Here is a 20,291-nt window from a genome sequence, read left to right as displayed (position 1 = left end):
CACACACACGCACACACACACACATACACACGTAGCGCACACACACACACGCGCACACACACACACACACACATACACACGTAGCGCACGCACACACACACACGCACACACACACACATACACACGTAGCGCACACACACACACGCGCACACACACGCGCGCACACACACGCGCGCGGCTATTCTACACAGGTGCAATGGCACCGCGTGCTTTCTATCAAGAACCAGTGTGAAAGGGGGTGCCCTTTCCACCATTCATTGAAATACACCCCATACTGCTATATGAAAAACAGCGTCTCTGTGTGTGTGTGTATATCTATCTATCTATCTATCTATCTATCTATCTATCTATCTATCTATCTATCTATCTATCTATCTATCTATATATATATATATATATATATATATATATATATATATATATATATATATATATATATATATGCGCATGCTTAGATATACGTGCAGGATGTGAATCTGAAGTAGCGGTTATTCTCTATACCAGGGGTGTGCAATTCCGGTCCTGGAGGGCCGGTGTCCCTCCTGGCTTTTGTTCCAACTGTGTTCCAAAATACTTAATTAGACCAATAATTGGTAATAATTGGTCCAATTAAGTAATTTAGGGCAAGGTTGGAACAAAAGCCAGCAGGGACACCGGCCCTCCAGGACCGGAATTGTGCACCCCTGCTCTACACGATCAGGCTCGGGAGTTTATGGGAATTCCGCTGGCTCTGGCTATGGGATTTCCCTCTGCTTATGATCGCAGTGACGTCATAATGACTCACTCCCGTGCTTCCCTGAGTTCTGCTTTCGGCTGTAGATTGCTGCTTACTATAGCGTCTGGCTGTAATAATAATACTACTAATAATAACCATAACCCTACTGGTAGAAAAATCTGTCATAAAAACCTCACCTGTAGATCTGCAGTTTATTTGAAGCCAAGCAATTTCGGGTGAAATGGGTTCAACAGAACACGATAGAGTGCTAAATAAGAGGTTTAATGCTAGCGATGCTTCATATGTAAACGCCAATACTGAAATCATTTAGAGCCATTCTTTTAACAAAACTGCATCCATTCCTTGTCGGTAAAAGACGGTTTCTGTATGTTTGTGTTGATAGAAACCAGACGCGCTGATGTACGGTTATATTGACCAGGCCGGGCGCTCGCTGAGAAAGAGCCGTATTGTTGCGCGTCACTCTCACGCGGATCTTGTAACTGGATCAGATTAATGGTTTCGGTTTCTTGGCATCGCTGGAAAGTTTCTGTTTCTTCATCGTTTCCTCACTGGTCCCCCCTCGCTGATATATAAAGCGCTGATATTGCAAGTGCGGGCATTGCTGTTAACCTGTCGACACAGATAGCATCCTGAAATCACGATGGATATGACTGGGAGCAAATTGTACTGTGAGTATCTAGTGCAGCTTTGATACACATTATTATTATTATTATTATTATTATTATTATTATTATTATTATTATTATTATTATTATTATTATTAGTTTCAAGTAGTGGTTAGGGCTCTGGACTCTTGACTGGAGGGTCGTGGGTTCAATCCCAGGTGGGGGACGCTGCGGCTGTACCTTTGAGCAAGGTACTTTACCTAGATTGCTCCAGTAAAAACCCAACTGTATAAATGGGTAATTGTATGTAAAAAATAATGTGATATCTTGTAACAATTGTAAGTCGCCCTGGATAAGGGCGTCTGCTAAGAAATAAATAGTAGTAATAGTTTCTAAACAGTGTCATTTAAATGCTTTTGAAACGCAAGTATGACACGTGAATATACTCTCAGAATGTATTCGGTACGAGAAGAAAAGCGTGCATTATTTATTAAGTCATGCGGTCTGTTACAGTTAATATATAAATATACTGTTAACACATGATCGTGTTACTTTAAAACTGTTATAGTTAGCTGCTCTCTGCATTCCAGCAATAACGCATTTTGAATGTTTGCACTGAGACGTAAATGTGGATGTCTGGAGATACTCACAGGGAGTGACTATCTGACTGTACACTGGAAACAGACCATATAAACACTGAATGAGTCATCTCTTATTAAGTGTAACTTTGTTTTACAGTATGCTGCTGTATTTGAAGAGAAAAAACGAAGCCTTAATAATTTAGAAAAGTGTGTCTGTGGTACTGCAGAGAATTCATTGTGTGTGACATGAACCCGAGCAGAGTTGTGTGCTCAGTATTAGTCTTGTGAGTCCAGCTCCACCCTGATGGTTCAAACGCCAGGTTTAATCACAGTCTTTAAAGCAGGCTTAGTAGATAAGACGCTTCCATGTTGTTTAAATTGTACATCACAATATTAAAGCAAGGGTGTGTGTGACAGGGCTGATTATCACAGCTTACAGAAGTCACAGGGGGAGGATTCACAGACACCCCCAGCCCCTCTAGTTCTAAACACCTGGTATTTGTGTGAAGGGACACTGACAAGCAATGGAAACATTCATGCAGATTCTGTTTCCTCTTACCCACGCTTGCACTTCTGAACTTATTTTAAGGAAGTCTGTTTTGCTGTTTTTTTCAGTTGTTTTTCTTTTTCTATGATGTATCAGCGTTCATTATGAGACGGTCATACATACACACGGCACCATTCACAAATATCTCCATATAATCAGAAAAGCGCTCATCCCATTGTCATGAAACTTGTATTAACATTATTTGGCAGAAAGTATTGAGAGCGTCAGACTCTGAAGATATAGGGGGGTCAGTCTGTACCACACTGACAGTTTGCATTGATCTGGAGAAGCACATATCCAGTTAGTATTACTATGATTTAGTTTATGTTATTGAGAGCGCCAGACTCTGAAGATATAGGGGGTCAGTCTGTATCACACTGACAGTTTGCATTGATCTGGAGAAGCACATATCCAGTTAGTATTACTATGATTTAGTTTATGTTATTGAGAGTGTCAGACTCTGAAGATATAGGGGGGTCAGTCTGTATCACACTGACAGTTTGCATTGATCTGGAGAAGCACATATCCAGTTAGTATTACTATGATTTAGTTTATGTTATTGAGAGCGTCAGACTCTGAAGATATAGGGGGGTCAGTCTGTACCACACTGACAGTTTGCATTGATCTGGACCTGAGTTTAAAAAAGTCAATGCTGACACAAGTAAAAATAACAATACTAATATATTGTGAGCACCATCAAGCTGAACAGAGTAACAGACTGGATCCCTGAAAATAACCCGGGAATCTGACCCCTTGTTCAGCTGAAGGAACGTAACACAATATTATATGTCTCTGTGTTTAAGCTGCACCCATCAAATGAAAGCACTGCAGTGTGGAATGGTGTAATTGTATGAAGTTTCACTTCCTTCATTCACAGTGTTGTGTCTGGGCTTCATGTTGGCATCACTGGAAACAAAGGCACATGATCATGATGCACTGGATAAATGCTTTACTGATCCTGACTATCTGCAGTTACTGCAAATCGCTCAGAACGGTCTGAAGAAGACGTCTTCTCCGAAGCGCATCATCATCGTGGGAGCAGGAATCTCTGGCTTGACTGCAGCAAAACTACTGGAGGATGCTGGACATGAGGTACAGAGACTATAGGACTGTAGTGTGGAAGTGTTCATGAGGTTCTGCATCACAGAGACTATAGGACTGTAGTGTGGAAGTGTTCATGAGGTTCTGCATCACAGAGACTATAGGACTGTAGTGTGGAAGTGTTCATGAGGTTCTGCATCACAGAGACTATAGGACTGTAGTGTGGAAGTGTTCATGAGGTTCTGCATCACAGAGGCTTTAGTACTGTAGTGTGGAAGTGTTTTCCCATCTCAGCTAAATCAGAAAATCCAAACCGATTGAAGACCTTCATATTGCCAGTGGTTTTACTTTGCCCTCAATAGGAACTCATCAGGCCTGTTAAACTGTGACCTCAATGCTGACGTCATGTGTGACTGTAAGAGAATGACGGTGAATGCTGGTTGATGTTTGCAGATCATATTGATTGAAGCGAGCCAGCGCGTTGGTGGACGTGTGCACACCCACAGGAATGAGAGCGGGGGCTGGTACGCTGAACTGGGAGCAATGAGGATACCCAGTTTTCACAGGTCAGGCACCGTAGCGAATGGGGAACTCTTTTTTTCTGTGATCAAAGAAACTGTATTGCCTACATGACTGTGTTTCAAGGGCTGAGAAAGACAGGTAATAAATGCTGACACATTTCTTTAGGCTTGTCCTGACCTTCGCTGAAAGAATGGGTTTAAAACTGAACCCCTTCATTGAGGACAACAGGAACACCTGGTACCAGGTGAACGGGGTCCACAAGAGAGCCTACACTGTGGAGGAAAATCCAGATGTGCTGAGGTACCCTGTGAGCGCCCAGGAACGAGGGAAATCAGCAGGGAGGCTCTTCAATGAGTCTCTGTCAAAGGTACAGCAGGGCTTACAAGAGACCCCTTCATTGAGTTAGGAGAGGTTTCAATGAGTCTGTCAGAGATGCAGGAGGGCTTCCAAGAGACCTCTTCATTGAGTTAGGAGAGGTTTCAATGAGTCTGTCAGAGATGCAGGAGGGCTTCCAAGAGACCCCTTCATTGAGTTAGGAGAGGTTTCAATGAGTCTGTCAGAGATGCAGGAGGGCTTCCAAGAGACCTCTTCATTGAGTTAGGAGAGGTTTCAATGAGTCTGTCAGAGATGCAGGAGGGCTTCCAAGAGACCCCTTCATTGAGTTAGGAGAGGTTTCAATGAGTCTGTGAGAGGCACAGCTGGGCTCTGATCTCTGAAATAATGATCCTACAGGTGATGGATGATCTGAAGAAGAGTGGATACAATTGCAGCGAGGTGATGGAGAAATACGACTCCTACTCTGTGAAGGTGAATACATTCGCATTGCATGTGTTAATATGAAGCTGTACAGAACAACACAAAGGCTTGATAACCACACTGAAGTGCATGGAACCTGCATTGTTAACAGCACAGGCTGGGGTGCAAACTGGTGAGCACATGGGTCTTAACCTCGGCACAGAAAGAGCCCGGCTCCACTGCACAAACACACCTAGAACTTCTCATCTCCTCACACCTTCAGCATGAAGACACAATGCTAGCACATCACACAGGCTGGCAGAGCCTGGGAATGGGATCATTCATTGTTGTTTTTACAGCAGTCTTAACTGAGACTACAATCCTTGTGCAATGCATCTGATGAGCTGGTTTTCTTAACGTGAGTGCCATGCAGTTAAGTGAATGCTGTATTGCTTCTTGCAGGAGTATTTAGTTAAAGAGGGTAACCTGAGTGAAGGGGCTGTGCGCATGATTGGAGATATTCTCGATGAGAACAGTTTCTTTTTCACCGCCTTCACTGAGAGTCTAAGAATCGAATATGACATCAATGATAATACCAGGTAAGATTCTCATGAGCAGTCAGGTGTAGAAATAGGACAGGACCCTGCTTAGCTGCTACATGATCTGAGTGACTCCCCACCTAATGAGTCTTAGTTATTCTTTATCTGAGTGACTCCCTACCTTATGTGACCTGAACCGGATTTGAACTTGTAGGCGAGAAAGGCGACTGCATTACCTGCTATGCGACCAAGCCCCCAAAATGTTTCAGCTACTAAAGTGCCTTCTCTCTGTTTCAGGTACTTCGAAATCAGTAACGGTCTGGATAACCTTCCGAGAGCATTTTATGAAGCTCTCAGTGCTGTTGTTCTCCTGGACTCCAGAGCTGTCAGGATAGAGCAGAGCAGAAAGGGTGTCACTGTGTTTTATCAGAGCCAGAAGGATTCCTCCGTCATGAACGTCAGTGCTGATTACCTGCTCCTCACTGCCACCGCCAAAGCCTCTCTGTTTATAGACTTCTCACCCCCCCTGTCAGCCAGCAAGATGGAGGCTCTTCGCTCGGTTCACTACTCCAGCTCTACCAAGATCTTCCTGAGCTTTCGACAGAGGTTCTGGGAGAAAGAAGGGATCTGGGGAGGGAAGTCGATCACCGATCTTCCATCCAGGTTCATCTATTACCCCAGTCACAGCTTCCAGGGCACAGACGGAGGGGTGCTTCTTGCTTCATACACCGCCTCAGACGACTCTGCCCTGTTCCTGGGGCTCAGCGATCAGGAGTGTATGGAGGTGGCTCTTGAAGATCTCGTCAAGATTCACGGAGGAGAGATTCGCGCTCTCTGGGATGGAGCAGGAGTGGTGAAGAAGTGGAGCTTAGATCCATACAGTCTCGGTGCCTTTGCCATATTCACCCCCTATCAGCTGAATGACTATTCCTCCACTCTGTTCAAGAATGAAGGGAGAATCCACTTTGCTGGAGAGCACACTGCACTTCCACATGCCTGGATTGAGACAGCCATGAAGTCGGCTATCAGGGCAGCCAGCAACATCAACAACGTTAGGCTGGAACAGTAACACTGTGAGCATTGACAGCATTCAATTAGACAGCACTGCCCCTGCATGACGGATCCTGCCAGCCTCTCTCTCTCATGCATGACTGTTTATTAGTATTCTGTGAATGAGTGAAGAGCTCTTGCACAGCATGGGCTCAGCATGGATTTGCCTCGTTTTCTGGGTAAATGAATATGAGAGCACTGCATTATCACACCAGAAAACAAGGACTGAAAAGATCCGCTGCAGTCATTCGTATAGTTTCCAACAAACATACTAACCCATAAAACAAGCTCTTCTCTGCAAACACGACTGGCTGCTTTCACAGACCCTCATCAGCCCTCTCGGATCACTTCACCAAGATGAGTGCTAACTGTGGCCTGTGAAACCAGCCAGGTATTGAAAGATTAACAGATACACAAACTTTTTTTTTTGTGGCCAAAACTGTTTGAATTTTTCTGTAAATTCTTTGAAAACCTTTTTTTTTTTTTAATAAGAAATATGACTTGCCAATGGTGAAAGATATGAACTGTATATGAACAAATGAAAGAAGTGCTTTGGTTGCAAATTGAATGATACTGACTTTTAAACTGTGTTGAAGTGAGTTCTGTTTTACAGTTCTCACAGCACTGTGCTTCCTTGTATCTGGAGAAAGTGAGTGAGGAACTCCACTGAGATCATCACAACACAGTCAGCTGGGACGCTTGCACAGCGCACAGTATTTTTCATTTTGTATGCATGTATTATGCATTTCTCTGTAGTTAAAGTATTATGGATTCTCTTGCTGTTACTGCATCTTGTAAAGCGCTTTGTGATGGTGATCCACTATGAAAGGTGCTATATACAATAAAGATTAATTTTGTACACCCCATTTATATTTATTTCTTAACAGACACCCTTATCCAGGGCAACTTACAATTGGTACAAGATATCACATTATTTTTACATACAATTACTCATTTATACAGTTGGGTTTTTACTGGAGCAATCTAGATAAAGTACCTTGCTCAAGGGTACAGCAGCAGTGTCCCCCACCTGGGATTGAACCCACGACCCTCCGGTCAGGAGTCCAGAGCCCTGACCGCTACTCCACACTGCTGCCTGCATTTATTCTAACTATTCTACCTACATTGCAAGTTAAAAAATACAATTATTAAATATTTAAAATAACAATGGAGAAGTTATTCTTTATATTTTATCATTCTTAAGCATTACGTTATGTCATCATCCACCAGTTAATATATTTCATCAGTGGACCCTGGGCAACAGCGAAACAGACTTCATACGTCTTTAAAAATCTGAAACACTGAGAAAATGATGTTATTCACTTTTACGATTTAAACGCAATGTACTTACAATAAAGGGTCGTTTCATTATAATAATAATAATAATAATAATAATAATAATAATAATAATAATAATAATAATAATAATAATAATTCTGCTACTATTCTAGATCTATGTCCGTGCTCTGACCTCGCTCCTTACACATTTTACAATCAGAAAGAACATTTACATTTGGTTTGTCTTTTATCCATTTGCATTTATGTATGCAATACCCAAATAACATGAAGACATTGACTAAAAAGACAGCAGAGCGGTCAATATCAGAGTTGTGACAAACGACATCTTCTCACGAGAAACACATTATCAGCGCATATGGTTAAATCTAGGCGCAGTAGCACATCTATGGTTTCACTGAAAGTGACGTCACAGTGCTGCGACGGTCTCTCTGCGGAAGATATCAGTGTAACAGAGGCACGTTTAGAGAAGGTAAGACTGGGTGTACCGGTTCATGGTTACTTCCGAAATCTGAGATAGATATAATATCTATTTAAAGAGTATAATCAGACAGCTTCTCGGCGTCTTCCGAAAAGTTGTTTATAAAAACCGGGGCTGTTTTATGAGTAATATTAGTGTTGTGTTCATTTCGCGCCTGCATAGCCGTACTATCAAACTAACTTCCAGGATGAAAGACAGTACACGCACGCACAGGGGTGTTTGCGACAGTGTTTTAATTATATCACATCCAAATTGTATTTAGACAGGGAGCAAACCTCACAGACCTAATGCGCTACTCTCAGAAAGCGTTTTATTCGGGATATGATTGTACTGAAAGTGCGGCCAAAAGCGATTCTTATTTCAGTGCATTACATCACCGTTAAGGTTGACTGTACTTCGGCTAGCCAGATTAGAGCACGTTACAAATTGCCATTTTCATTGAACTGCCTGCGTGCTTATTCAAAGCGTTATCACAGAACGAGTTCCCGTTTAATGTGTAGATAAGACTGTGTAACACGCGCTGTCAGTATTGAGCACGTTACACCACAGCACCCAGCCCTCACACAAATACCACCACAAACCAACACGAAATGAAACACTAGCTTACAATTTAGATGTTAAAATGTGATTCTGATAAGGACATTGTTATGTGTTCCTGTGTGTTTTAATGTCTTTATAAATGTTAAGCTTCTGTAGGACATGTTTTACAAGGTCTTCCTGTGATATTATATTTTGCGTTGCCCTCACAGGGATGCTTTTAAACTGTGTTGTGTGATGTGGTTGAGTTTGCTGGGGTGTGATCTGGTGGTTTGCTGGGGTGTGATCTGCTGGAGTTTGCTGGGGTGTGATCTGCTGGAGTTTGCTGGGGTGTGATCTGGTGGAGTTTGTTGGGGTGTGATCTGGTGGAGTTTGCTGGGGTGTGATCTGGTGGAGTTTGCTGGGGTGTGATCTGGTGGAGTTTGCTGGGGTGTGATCTGCTGGAGTTTGCTGGGGTGTGATCTGGTGGAGTTTGCTGGGGTGTGATCTGCTGGAGTTTGCTGGGGTGTGATCTGCTGGAGTTTGCTGGGGTGTGATCTGCTGGAGTTTGCTGGGGTGTGATCTGCTGGAGTTTGCTGGGGTGTGATCTGGAGTTTGCTGGGGTGTGATCTGGTGGAGTTTGCTGGGGTGTGATCTGATGGAGTTTGCTGGGGTGTGATCTGGTGGAGTTTGCTGGGGTGTGATCTGGTGGAGTTTGCTGGGGTGTGATCTGCTGGAGTTTGCTGGGGTGTGATCTGCTGGAGTTTGCTGGGGTGTGATCTGGTGGAGTTCAGATTAAATAACTTGATTGTGTTTTGTTTGATACAGGTGTGGAAGAGAAATCCTCTTGTAAAATGAAATCAGTGACTTATAAAAAAGTGAGAAGGCAGACCTCAGTTCAAAGTAAGGTGCAATACCTTCGTCGCAGCTCCAGACACAGTAAAGAGGAGCTCCCTGAACCAGAGCCTGCCCATGTTAAACAGGAGCTCTCTGAACTGAGATCGCTGCCAGTCCGGGAGCAGGAGGACGCTGACTATGCAGAGGATGTGTCTCAACTGGGAATTGTCCATATTAAACCAGAGGTCTCTAAAGAAACCAGTACTAACACACCTAAAGAGAAAACAGCCCCCTCCTCCTCCAGCACCAGTGGAACATGTAAGTACAAACCTAGAGAATTCATGAGCAGGTAAGACAGGGAGGGATAATGTGGCTTTCATCTGATCATTCTCTCATGCTAGCACTTCCATTTCAGGGATCAAGTGTAATACTGTAAATCTTACAATAGACACCAAACACAATCTGCATGTTGATAATAGACTTGGCCCTGTGCACATAGCTCCCTCCCAGTTATAATGCATCACTGCACAAACTCATTTCTGTGCAGTGTGAAGAACGCACCTCCCTCCCAGTTATAATGCATCACTGCACAAACTCATTTCTGTGCAGTGTGAAGAACGCACCTCCCTCCCAGTTATAATGCATCACTGCACAAACTCATTTCTGTGCAGTGTGAAGAACGCACCTCCCTCCCAGTTATAATGCATCACTGCACAAACTCATTTCTGTGCAGTGTGAAGAACACACCTCCCTCCCAGTTATAATGCATCACTGCACAAACTCATTTCTGTGCAGTGTGAAGAACGCACCTCCCTCCCAGTTATTCTTCATGGTAGGAGATGGGTATCATTTGGGGTGCCGCTGTACTCCTGGGACGTCTTGCTTTTGAAAACATTTTGCCTGATGGTAACATCATATAATGTGGCTCGCAGCACCATTTATGTAATTTTATTTATTTATTTATTCATTTATTTATTTAGTTACTGCTTATAAAGCGCAGGATTCTGAGAGTCGTTTCTGGATGTGTAACTTTCTTTCTCTTTGTTCTCTCTCACTCTTCTGAAGCGGATCGTAATCAGAAGCACACATGCTGGCACTGTGAGGTCTCTTTTACTGGGAAGCGGCACTTTCAGAACCATCTCAAGACGGCGCACCCAGAAGAGGAGCTAGGAAGCGGGCAAGTTAACAGCAGCACACATTTACAGCAGTGTAGACCAGGAGCTCCTGCAAGAGAGAACAGTCTGAGTGAATCCCAGAAATCACAAAACCGCTGTACCGACTGTGGGAAGAATTTCAAAAACCTCACAGCCCTTATAAACCACAACAGGATTCACACCGGAGGCAACCCCTTTGTGTGCACTGCTTGTGGGAAGAGCTTCACCCAGTCCTCACACTTGAAAAGTCACCTGGTACTTCATACTGGAGAGAGACCGTATCACTGCTCTGAATGTGGGAAGAGCTTCAGGTACTCCAAATCTTTTACTCTGCACAAGCGCACACACACAGGAGAGACTCCGTATCACTGTACTGTCTGTGGGAAGAGTTTCAGTCAGTCAGTGCACCTGAAAAGACACCAGCAAGTTCACACAGGCGAGAGACCATATCCCTGTACTGATTGTGGGAAGAGCTTTGGGCTCCTTAAAAATCTCATAGTACACCAGAGAATCCACACCAACGAGACCCCCTACCACTGCGATGTTTGTGAGAAAAAGTTTAAAACTTTAGGAAACCTGAAGTCCCACCAGCGCACTCACTCCACAGAGACGCCTTATAAGTGTTCAGAATGTGGGAAAAGCTTCAAATTCTCCCAGAGTTTTAAAAAACACCAGAAGAGTCACACGGGACCCTATGACTGTACTGACTGTGAGCAAAGCTGTGAAGATTTAGGAGCTTTGGATGCACACCAGAAAATTCACAGAAGAGAGACCACCCATAAGTGCACTATTTGTGGGAAGACTTTCAGAGAGTCTGGGGACCTGAAGAGACATGAACAAATTCACATCACAAACGAGCGCTATAAGTGTACTTCCTGCTTGAAGACTTTCAGTGAGGTCGGACAGCTTCATACCCACCAGCAGATTCATGCAGGAGACAATCCTCATCAGTGCTGTGACTGTGGGAAGAGCTTTGCTGCGTCGGGAGCTCTTATAAAACACCAGAGAGTTCACACAGGAGAGGCTCTGTTCCTCTGTGCTGACTGTGGGAAGGGTTTCCGTGACTCCACTGCACTCGCCACACACCAGCGCACTCACACAGGAGAGACCCCCTATCTGTGCACGGTGTGTGGGAAGAGCTTCAAGTATGTAAGAAGCCTGGACATCCACCAGCGTACCCACACCCGGGAGACCCCGTATCACTGCACTGTGTGCGGGAAGCGCTTCAGCCAGGGGCAGAACCTCAAGAGACACCAGCGGGTTCACACAGGAGAGGCCCCGTATCGCTGTGCTGTCTGCGGGAAGAGCTTCAAGGAGCCTCGGACTCTAGCTGCGCATCGCCAGATCCACACCGGAGAGAATCTTTATCCATGTGCTGATTGTGGGAAGAGTTTTAGACAAGCCAAGATCTTAAAAGTACACAAGAGAATTCACACTGGAGAGAAGCCCTTTCCCTGTACTGTATGTGACAAGAGATTCAGACATTCTGGATCCCTTAAAAAGCATCATAAAAGTCATGAAAGGAAGAGCAAATAGCTGAGCTTGGGCAATATACAGCAACACTACAGATGTGTGAGGAATCGGGTTCTGTTTGCACTGAAGACTGATGACCCTCACTTCAGAAACATTCATACATTCGTCTGTCCTGTTTATAATACACTATCCACAGAGGAATCAATATTGTGGTAGAACTGGAACATTGACTTTTAGTTCTTATTTTAACACTGTTAGAGGGGGGGGGGGTGGTGATTTATACAACTATAGTGCTGTGTTGTGTTGTGACTGTTTTATGATCTTCTTGTATCATGTTTTGCCCTTTTGTCTTTCTCCTCCATTTAAAATGCCCTCTGTGAATGGCAGCCTGGGAACCGTCCCATGCTCTTTGGCTTGGTCTGTCCCAGAACTCCTGTGCAGGGATTAGTGGCTTTGCCCTGCAGAGCTGCGGTGTCCTGTTTGGACAGCAGGGACACAGGAGTGGACGTGTGTTCATGCCAGTCCTCAGAACAAGAAGACTGCAGCTGTTCTAAAGTGTTCAGTTTGGGGGCGCTCTGGAGTTTCTATGGAAGAGTCAACACCTGCTACAGCATCTCATCTTATGAAACTCATCTGTTACGGATTTTGTTAAGAAAAAAATAAATGCACCACATTTCTCGTCAAAGAAACAATCATTTTTATTCATTATTACAAATACAATACCTGTTAATCAAAAACAATACCAGATTTAAAAAGATGTATAATCATTTCATTCTTATTGGGTTTTATTTTCTCATTTACTGTACTTTCTGCTCACACATTCATATTTGTGTAATCGGCACGTTTGTTCAAATCCAGGAAACTCTTGTGGTCGTGTTCTTTGTTCATACTGGAACTGTAAGAATAGAAACGGAGACGTGAGCACCTTGTATTATCATCGTTACACAGCAAAGAAGGGAAGATTCAAGGATCAGTTGAGTTCATTAAACTTCTGTTTCACAGCATGTGTATTTGTACTGAGTTTTAATGGGAGCTGAAGGATGCTTGAAATGTTCCAACACGCTGCTGCTTCTTAAACCACCTTCACTTGCTAATCTCTAACTGGACATGATTGCATTACACTTCCATTGCAGTGCAAGCTCTAATGCTGCATTGTTCAATAAGCTGATGTCATGTTGTGCAAGTATTTCTGCAGTGCCCCATTCAAACACAGCGTTCACCTCAATCACAAACACACGAAATCCACACAGAGCTTCTTACACAAGTAGTTCTGCAGCGCCCCATTCAAACACAGCATGCACCTCAATCACAAACACACGAAATCCACACAGAGCTTCTTTACGTACCAAACTTGTACTTGGCTGAGAATCCCGTCCCCACATCTGAGCCGTCACTGTGGAACTGAACCACGGCAGCGTTTTCACTGGAGGTGAAGGAGGGAATGGGTTCAGAGCCACAGTAGGTTTGCTGTACAGGGGAGGTAGTCACGGGTCCATCTCGGAGAGTGAGATAGTCGTAGGAACAATCCTCAGAATACTCCACATCAAAGGAACTGATGGTAAGCGAGACCTGAAATGAAACACAAAAAAGGATCTGCAGTCCAGCTAAACATCAGCATGCTCCCGCATGTTTGAGTCACATTGAAGACAATGAAATGGACGTTATAAAAGCTACATCATTTAATATCAAGATATAGATTTGTTTGCCCTCAGTGTTAATGCAATTGTTTTTGCCCTTCAAGGACCTCTGCAGACGTTTCTCCAAGCGGCTCAGGTGAGTAATGAAGGTAGCGAGGCGCCTCGATCATTCAAACAGAGATGCTGCTGGTTTGTTCTTGTGTGTTTCCTACCTTGTACCCTTTAGGGGCGTTGATGATCCACATGCAGTCTGTATTAACGGGATATTCCAGTGGATAATTGGGAGATGTCAGTGTTCCACTCACAGCAGTCAGTATGCCTCCGCATTGCACTAGAAAATGAGAGTTGCAGTGTATGTGTGAAATGCTGGAAACGCTTTTTAACTTGAGACAGGAGAAGCAAAAGAACATGTTAAATAAAGCACTTACTGGATTTACTGCAGCCATAAAGCATATTGATCTTTTGAATGTCTCTCGGAGACATTGCTATTCTCTGTCCGATTTCTACCGTTTCATCTGGAATGGGTACAATAGTGAACTTTCCGGTTGTATTTGAGAAAGCATCTCTGTGTGGAGTGAAAATAACAGTGTTTTATTCAGATCAATACTGAAAAAGAGAAAAGATCTCCTCACATTGTGTGGCAGGTAATTGAGACAGGCTGAAAACCTGGACTTTCTGTTTCTTCTTACCTTCCATAGTGCATGATGGAGGTGTAGTCGTATGGCATGCCCAAGGTATTAATGTCCTGCTTGTAAAAGTTCGAAACTTGGTCTGTAAAGGGAAGGAGATGCTGGTTAAGAAGGTAAAGCTGCTACACCAGAATCTGGTTCTGTGTTTTACTTCCAGACACCTATTGTAAAAGCATTAGTGAGAGGTCGCCAGTTATTCATTGAAATGATAATGCATTCTAAAATCCCATTATAAACCCTGGCTGAACTGCACACACTTGTTTTCAACATGCCATTAGAGGCTCCAGTGAGTGTCGGGGGTCCTTCCTTGCTCATGATCCCTGCAATAAGGGCTGCCCAATTAGCACAGACTCCAACCTTTCTTGAGCTCTGACTAACAGTTGAATCACTCTGTAATGAAAGGCTATTGGGATACAAAGCCGTGGTGAATGGAATATTTGTGTTGCTGCTTTCCACCCTCCCCTCAGCTCTCTCTCCAGTGCTCTTCATTGTGATTGTGTGAGCGCTCCTGGAAAGGACTCCTTGTAGTTCCCTTACCTGCTGGGATGTACTGCCAGTTGATTCTGACATAGCTGTCGCGGTCAGGTCTGCTCTGCTCGTGAAAGAAGCCTAGTGCATGGATGAGCTCATGTTGAGCCGTGGCTTTGTAAACACAGCCTCCCTTTGACAGGGACACTTGCTGAACACCTTTATACTTTCCAATATTGGACCAGCAGCTATGGATGGAAAGAGATTCCTGTTTAGAAATCTTGTACTTTTGATCTATAAAAGTCGTTGCATATTTGTGAAGTTTTGAGACACGCTTGCTATACACCTTTAACCTTGAAAGCCACTCAAATGGTAGGATTCGTCAGAGACACACAGAGTGGTTATTTACCCGTTCTGAGGACTGATATTTATGTAGTCTTTTTCTGTAGTTCGCTGTTTAAATTTAATGCAGGTCTGTGCTTCGAAGTCTGGGAATGCACTGGAGATTATGCCCTTCTCTTCAGCACCTGTAAAAAAGGATAAACCAATTGAAACACATTGATATTTTAAAATATCAAAGCTTAGCATCTCCCAGACCAGAGGGACCAATAACACTACCTGCAGCACCTCCATCCATTACACTGACAACTTTAAACACAACACCCTTTAGAAAGGACAACTAGATTCCTGCGCACAGAGAAATACAGAGCTCTCCTTTACAAACAAGAAACGTTTCAAAGATCAATCCAAGTCTCTTCAATGTCCTTGTTTAATTAAATATGGTCTCACTGGTGCTATAAAACATAGTGAATGTTAATATAAAGCATTCTTCCAAACGTTTCGTGTACATACTGTATTCACTGGAGATAGTATAAGGCACATAAACAAATCCATCAGAGGCCTTCGGCCAAAAGCAGGAGTTGTCCGGGCAGTTCATGGCGTTCCTGGAGTTTGACACGACAATGTCACCCTCCATCAGATGCTCTTTGATTCCTGTTTGAAAATTGTGCAGAGAAACATCTTAAAGGGGAACTCATTTTAGCCACAATATGCATTTTTATGTACTTCTCTAGGATCAAAAAAACAAAACACATCAATATATTTGAATGATCATTATGTTAGTGGTAATGGGCAGTTTACAGACACAGGTAAGACCCTATCAAACTAATCTCAATGTGCTTCTGTTAAGAGTGCATAGATTGTAGAAATGAAGACACCGATCTCAAATAGAATATGCCAGCCTTAACTTCTATTCAATAAGCAGACCCAATATTTTAACAGGCAGTAAACGTCTCTTCTATATGTTCAGAGGCTTTCTTACCCTTATTGGCTTCTAAGATGATGCTGAAGACATCCTTATCTTCAGGGATACCTGGGCTACGTCTTTCTCTTTGACCTACAGAAGCAAAGCACCCCAGTGTGAAATCCTGTCTGCAGGGGCAGTGTGTGGAATACAGTGCTGTGTACTAATACTGGAAGCGAATGCAATCGAGCCCCCCTGTGACACACTGCTGACACTCTGACCATCACTCATGCACTATACAGTGAAAGCATTTCCTCCAGCATGTCACCTGGGTTACAAACACACACACAAGCACACTGGCCGTGCTGAAGAGACTCCACATTCAGCTGCTTCACTGTTTGGGTGCAGTTTTGAGTTTTTGTCCTTTCAAGTAAATTACACACCTGATTAAAGGTTTATTAATCTGGTCCAGTGTGTCTGGGATCCTGAATTACAAAGATGAACTCACTGCAATGTAAAATTCAACAGATACTTTTTTTTTTCTCTCGTATGAGACATGCACATATAAAAACAAAATCTAGGAACTTGCCTTTTCCGCTGTGGTCCCCCTGCAACAATATAAGAAAGGAAAGAAAAACATGGAGCCGTTAGTGAAATGTTTAAGAGCCCAGTGAAAATGCATTTGAAATGAGAAGCGCTGCAGCTGTGTGGCATTGTTACCTTCAGAGGCTTGCCGTGTGAGACACTGAGCAGCAGTGCTAAAGTGATGAGCACCAGTTTGTGATCCATCTTCATCTGCTGCTGCAATGTTCTGAGAAGCTCAGGAGATTCGTCTTTCCTCTTCGCTTGATGCTTCAGCACACCTGCGCATGGGCTTATATGCCCAGCCAAAGGTGTGTCCGTCAAGGGAGCTTAAAGCCATTCCATTACTGGATCCACACGTGATTCCAGATAAGACGAAGTTTGCATTGGGTTTTAAAGTCCTTAATCTTGTGTAAAAGCTGAGAACATTCAGCTCTGGCTACAAGTGTTGCATCACCGATAGAATGAACTCATTGTGCTTCATAAAGTCGAATGAAACCTGCTGAATACGTTAACTCACTGAATTATAGACCGCTTTGTAGTTTTCCATAGACCTCGTGAAAAATGTGACATTTTGAAATCTAGCATGAAATACTTTATTACTGTTATGGCTATCGGTAGACTTTTTGTGATATCGTTTTGTAGTTTCTTTGATTACATGATGTTAAATAAAATATCTAAATTATGTTCGTATAGTTTATTTGTATTAAATAATGTCTCAATTCTAAAGTTGTACGTGGTGTAAAACCTTTGGCCATAGCTGTGCTTCAGTATGTCAGTGTGCGCACAGTACAGTACAGAGATATATTGTTCATTTTACAGATGTGCAATCCTAGGAAACAAGCTTGATTTCAGTTTGAGCTCAGCACTCGCTTTTTTGACAGAAAACGACACCACAGTGAAGACAGTGGCTTTGTCATTAATTGTACCACACACACAAAGCCAAAGCCATGCTCAGATATATAGTAAAACGGGTTGAATTTAAATCAAGGGAAGTAATGTTAAAACTTTACAATGCATTAGTAACACCTCATCTGGAATATTGTGTTCAGTTCTGGTCACCTCGCTACAAAAAGGATATTCCTGCTCTAGAAAGAGTGCAAAGAAGAGCGGCCAGAATTATCCCGGGTTTAAAAGGCATGTCGTATGCAGACAGGCTAAAAGAATTGAATCTATTCAGTCATGAACAAAGAAGACAACGAGGCAATCTGATTCAAGCATTCAGAATTCTAAAAGGTATTGACAATGTCGACCCAGGGGACTTTTTTGACCTGAAAAAAGATACAAGGATTAGGGGTCACAAATGGAGATTAGATAAAGGGGCATTCAAAACAGAAAATAGGAGGCACTTTTTTACACATTGAATTGTGAGGGTCTGGAATCAACTCCCCAGTAATATTGTTGAAGCTGACACCCTGGGATCCTTCAAGAAGCTGCTTGATGAGATTCTGGGATCAATAAGCTACTAACAACCAAACGAGCAAGATGGGCCGAATGGCCTCCTCTCGTTTGAAAACTTTCTTATGTTCTTGTGTAATGCCATTCAGCATTAAGGCATGTCCGTCACTGTCTCGCATGTGGATGGTGGACGGGGTTTTGCAGTATTTTTGCTGAGTTTGTTGTCTTCCTGTGTGTTTCTAGTGGAGGTGCTTTACCAGCTACAGCAGCTTCAGGGTTTTGCTCATTTTGAGTGCCAGCGCTTGTCAAATTCTCTTTATCAAGTCTAATAACAAACCAGTCCCTGCTTTCTATTCAGCGCAGAAGATGCTGCTGTATTTGCTCTGGGCCCAGCTCCTGTTAGCACACTGTAGTTGATCAGTCAATGGAAACAGACACTATTACAATGAGCTCCTAGGAACCGGACAAGCACTGCTGGACAGAACGGCCTCCTCAGTTTAATCTGGACATGCAAGTGCCAGCAGCTAGAACATTTCAAAACAAAACGCATTTCATTGTTTTTACATTGAATATGTGTTGTGTGATATACACCATAAAGGGGAGGAGCGCTTTGAAGATTCAAGGATTGACTGTTCATTGTCCTAGAATCTTTGTAAGCCTACATTCCCACACCTTTGTGGACATTAACCATCTAAAGTCATCCAGTACACCCACTGTATAAACAACCCATACACAGCACAGCCCTGTCATTGCCAGTGCACTTAGTGATATACTCTGCAATGGAGAAGTTTTAAACACAACTAAAACTGACTCCAAGCTGTCTGGATCTGCACCTAAACTGTACAATGTGAAAAGTAACCTAGCTCTGATATCAAATGATGGCACCAGACTTGAAACTGTACCACGATAGCAATACCTTGGTTCTTGGCTTGACTCAGTGCTATATTTTGAATACCATATTGAACATGCAGAGTTAAACTGGGACTTCTTCTATACAGGCAGGCAGCGTCTCTCGCTTGGACAGGCCAGCGATATTACCTTTAATAGACTGTGCTGACTCAGTATATGAGAGCGCTGCACAGACAGATCTGACAGAGTTGCTTCCCATCTACAACAGTGCTGCCAGATTGCAGCTGAATGCACATGAAACACACATGCATGGAACATATAGCAGTGCAGTGACATGTCAGTGGACAAAGACCCCAATGAACACACATGATAAACCTGCTCCACACTAAACACAATCCCAAACACGTTGCTTAGAAGCTAACCCGCCCACAAGCTTAATTTAGGAGTCTTCTCAAACTCCAAAGAAAATGATTGACTGTTTTTTTTCCTAGTCTTTGTAACCCTAGATTCAGCCTCATCTCTTCCACACCTTAATTTGTATTATTGATCTGGAGGCGTTGGTATTTAATGTATCTATTGTTCAGATTCTGCCGTGTTTGTCCACTCACTGTACCAACAATACACCCAGGACATCCACAAGCCTGAATCACACACTGAATCTACCAGTGAGAGGGACTTATTAATAAACATGGCCAACCAGGATAAATGCAAAGTATAACTATGGGAAAAATACCATTCTCAATTACTGGGGTAAACCTTTACAAAAGGGCCTCCAAACTTCCAGCTGGAAAACACTGGAAAGCCAGGAGGGAGCCCTCTCATTGTCACCGTGTAATATTTCCAAATGAATCCGCGTGGACTGCTTTACAGTCATGGATGAAGGTAAAATGAAACAGACTGTGCAGTCTAACTCATCAGTGTACAGGCTGGGGACGGCTGATGCTGTTAACTTGCTTGTTTCTTGTATTTTAGTTGCCAGTGATGAAATGGAAGGAGCTCCAGTAAAGCTCCTCAGGTGAACATTTCTATCAAGGGTGTGCCTGCAATGGCAGCCGTCACAGCGTCCCAGCTCTGAAAAGCACCGCGCTTTTATAAATCCGTTAGTTCTGCATTGAAACGACTTCCACAAAACTAGAGCAGTTTAAAATGAATGAAAGGGGAGTGTGTGGAATTAAAACAAACTCCTGACTGTGTGGTAGAGTCCTGAGTGTGAGAAACCAAGCTTGTTTCCTAGGATTGCACATCTGTAAAATGAACAATATATCTCTGTACTGTACTGTGCGCACACTGACATACTGAAGCACAGCTATGG

General features: G+C 43.2%; 3 protein-coding genes across 3 annotated transcripts; 2 read left to right on the top strand and 1 right to left on the bottom strand.

Annotated features, from left to right (window-relative positions):
• Positions 1 to 848: 848 nt before the first annotated feature.
• On the top strand, positions 849 to 7,214 carry LOC117397171 (L-amino-acid oxidase-like). Its single transcript, XM_059010002.1, has 7 exons — positions 849 to 1,404; positions 3,347 to 3,561; positions 3,964 to 4,076; positions 4,198 to 4,399; positions 4,765 to 4,839; positions 5,230 to 5,366; positions 5,604 to 7,214. Exons 1-7 carry the CDS (start codon positions 1,377 to 1,379, stop codon positions 6,373 to 6,375), a joined length of 1,542 nt encoding a protein of 513 aa, XP_058865985.1. The 5' UTR covers positions 849 to 1,376; the 3' UTR covers positions 6,376 to 7,214.
• A 796-nt stretch (positions 7,215 to 8,010) lies between these two features.
• LOC117397200 (zinc finger protein 883-like) lies at positions 8,011 to 13,117 on the top strand. Its single transcript, XM_059009993.1, has 3 exons — positions 8,011 to 8,124; positions 9,478 to 9,804; positions 10,552 to 13,117. The coding sequence occupies exons 2-3, from the start codon at positions 9,504 to 9,506 to the stop codon at positions 12,174 to 12,176; spliced, it is 1,926 nt and encodes a 641-aa protein (XP_058865976.1). The 5' UTR covers positions 8,011 to 8,124; positions 9,478 to 9,503; the 3' UTR covers positions 12,177 to 13,117.
• LOC117397324 (hatching enzyme 1.2) lies at positions 12,787 to 16,985 on the bottom strand. Its single transcript, XM_033996093.2, has 11 exons — positions 16,871 to 16,985; positions 16,740 to 16,758; positions 16,229 to 16,303; positions 15,760 to 15,900; positions 15,317 to 15,434; positions 14,977 to 15,155; positions 14,440 to 14,521; positions 14,179 to 14,315; positions 13,963 to 14,081; positions 13,460 to 13,682; positions 12,787 to 13,008 (listed from the first exon to the last, which is right to left on the bottom strand). Exons 1-11 carry the CDS (start codon positions 16,943 to 16,945, stop codon positions 12,998 to 13,000), a joined length of 1,179 nt encoding a protein of 392 aa, XP_033851984.2. The 5' UTR covers positions 16,946 to 16,985; the 3' UTR covers positions 12,787 to 12,997.
• Between the last annotated feature and the right edge of the window lie 3,306 nt (positions 16,986 to 20,291).

This window comes from Acipenser ruthenus, chromosome 40 (genome assembly GCF_902713425.1).
Source record: "Acipenser ruthenus chromosome 40, fAciRut3.2 maternal haplotype, whole genome shotgun sequence".
NCBI lineage: Eukaryota > Metazoa > Chordata > Actinopteri > Acipenseriformes > Acipenseridae > Acipenser > Acipenser ruthenus.
Note: the sequence above shows the minus strand (reverse complement) of the source record. Positions and strands in the feature narration are given on the sequence as shown.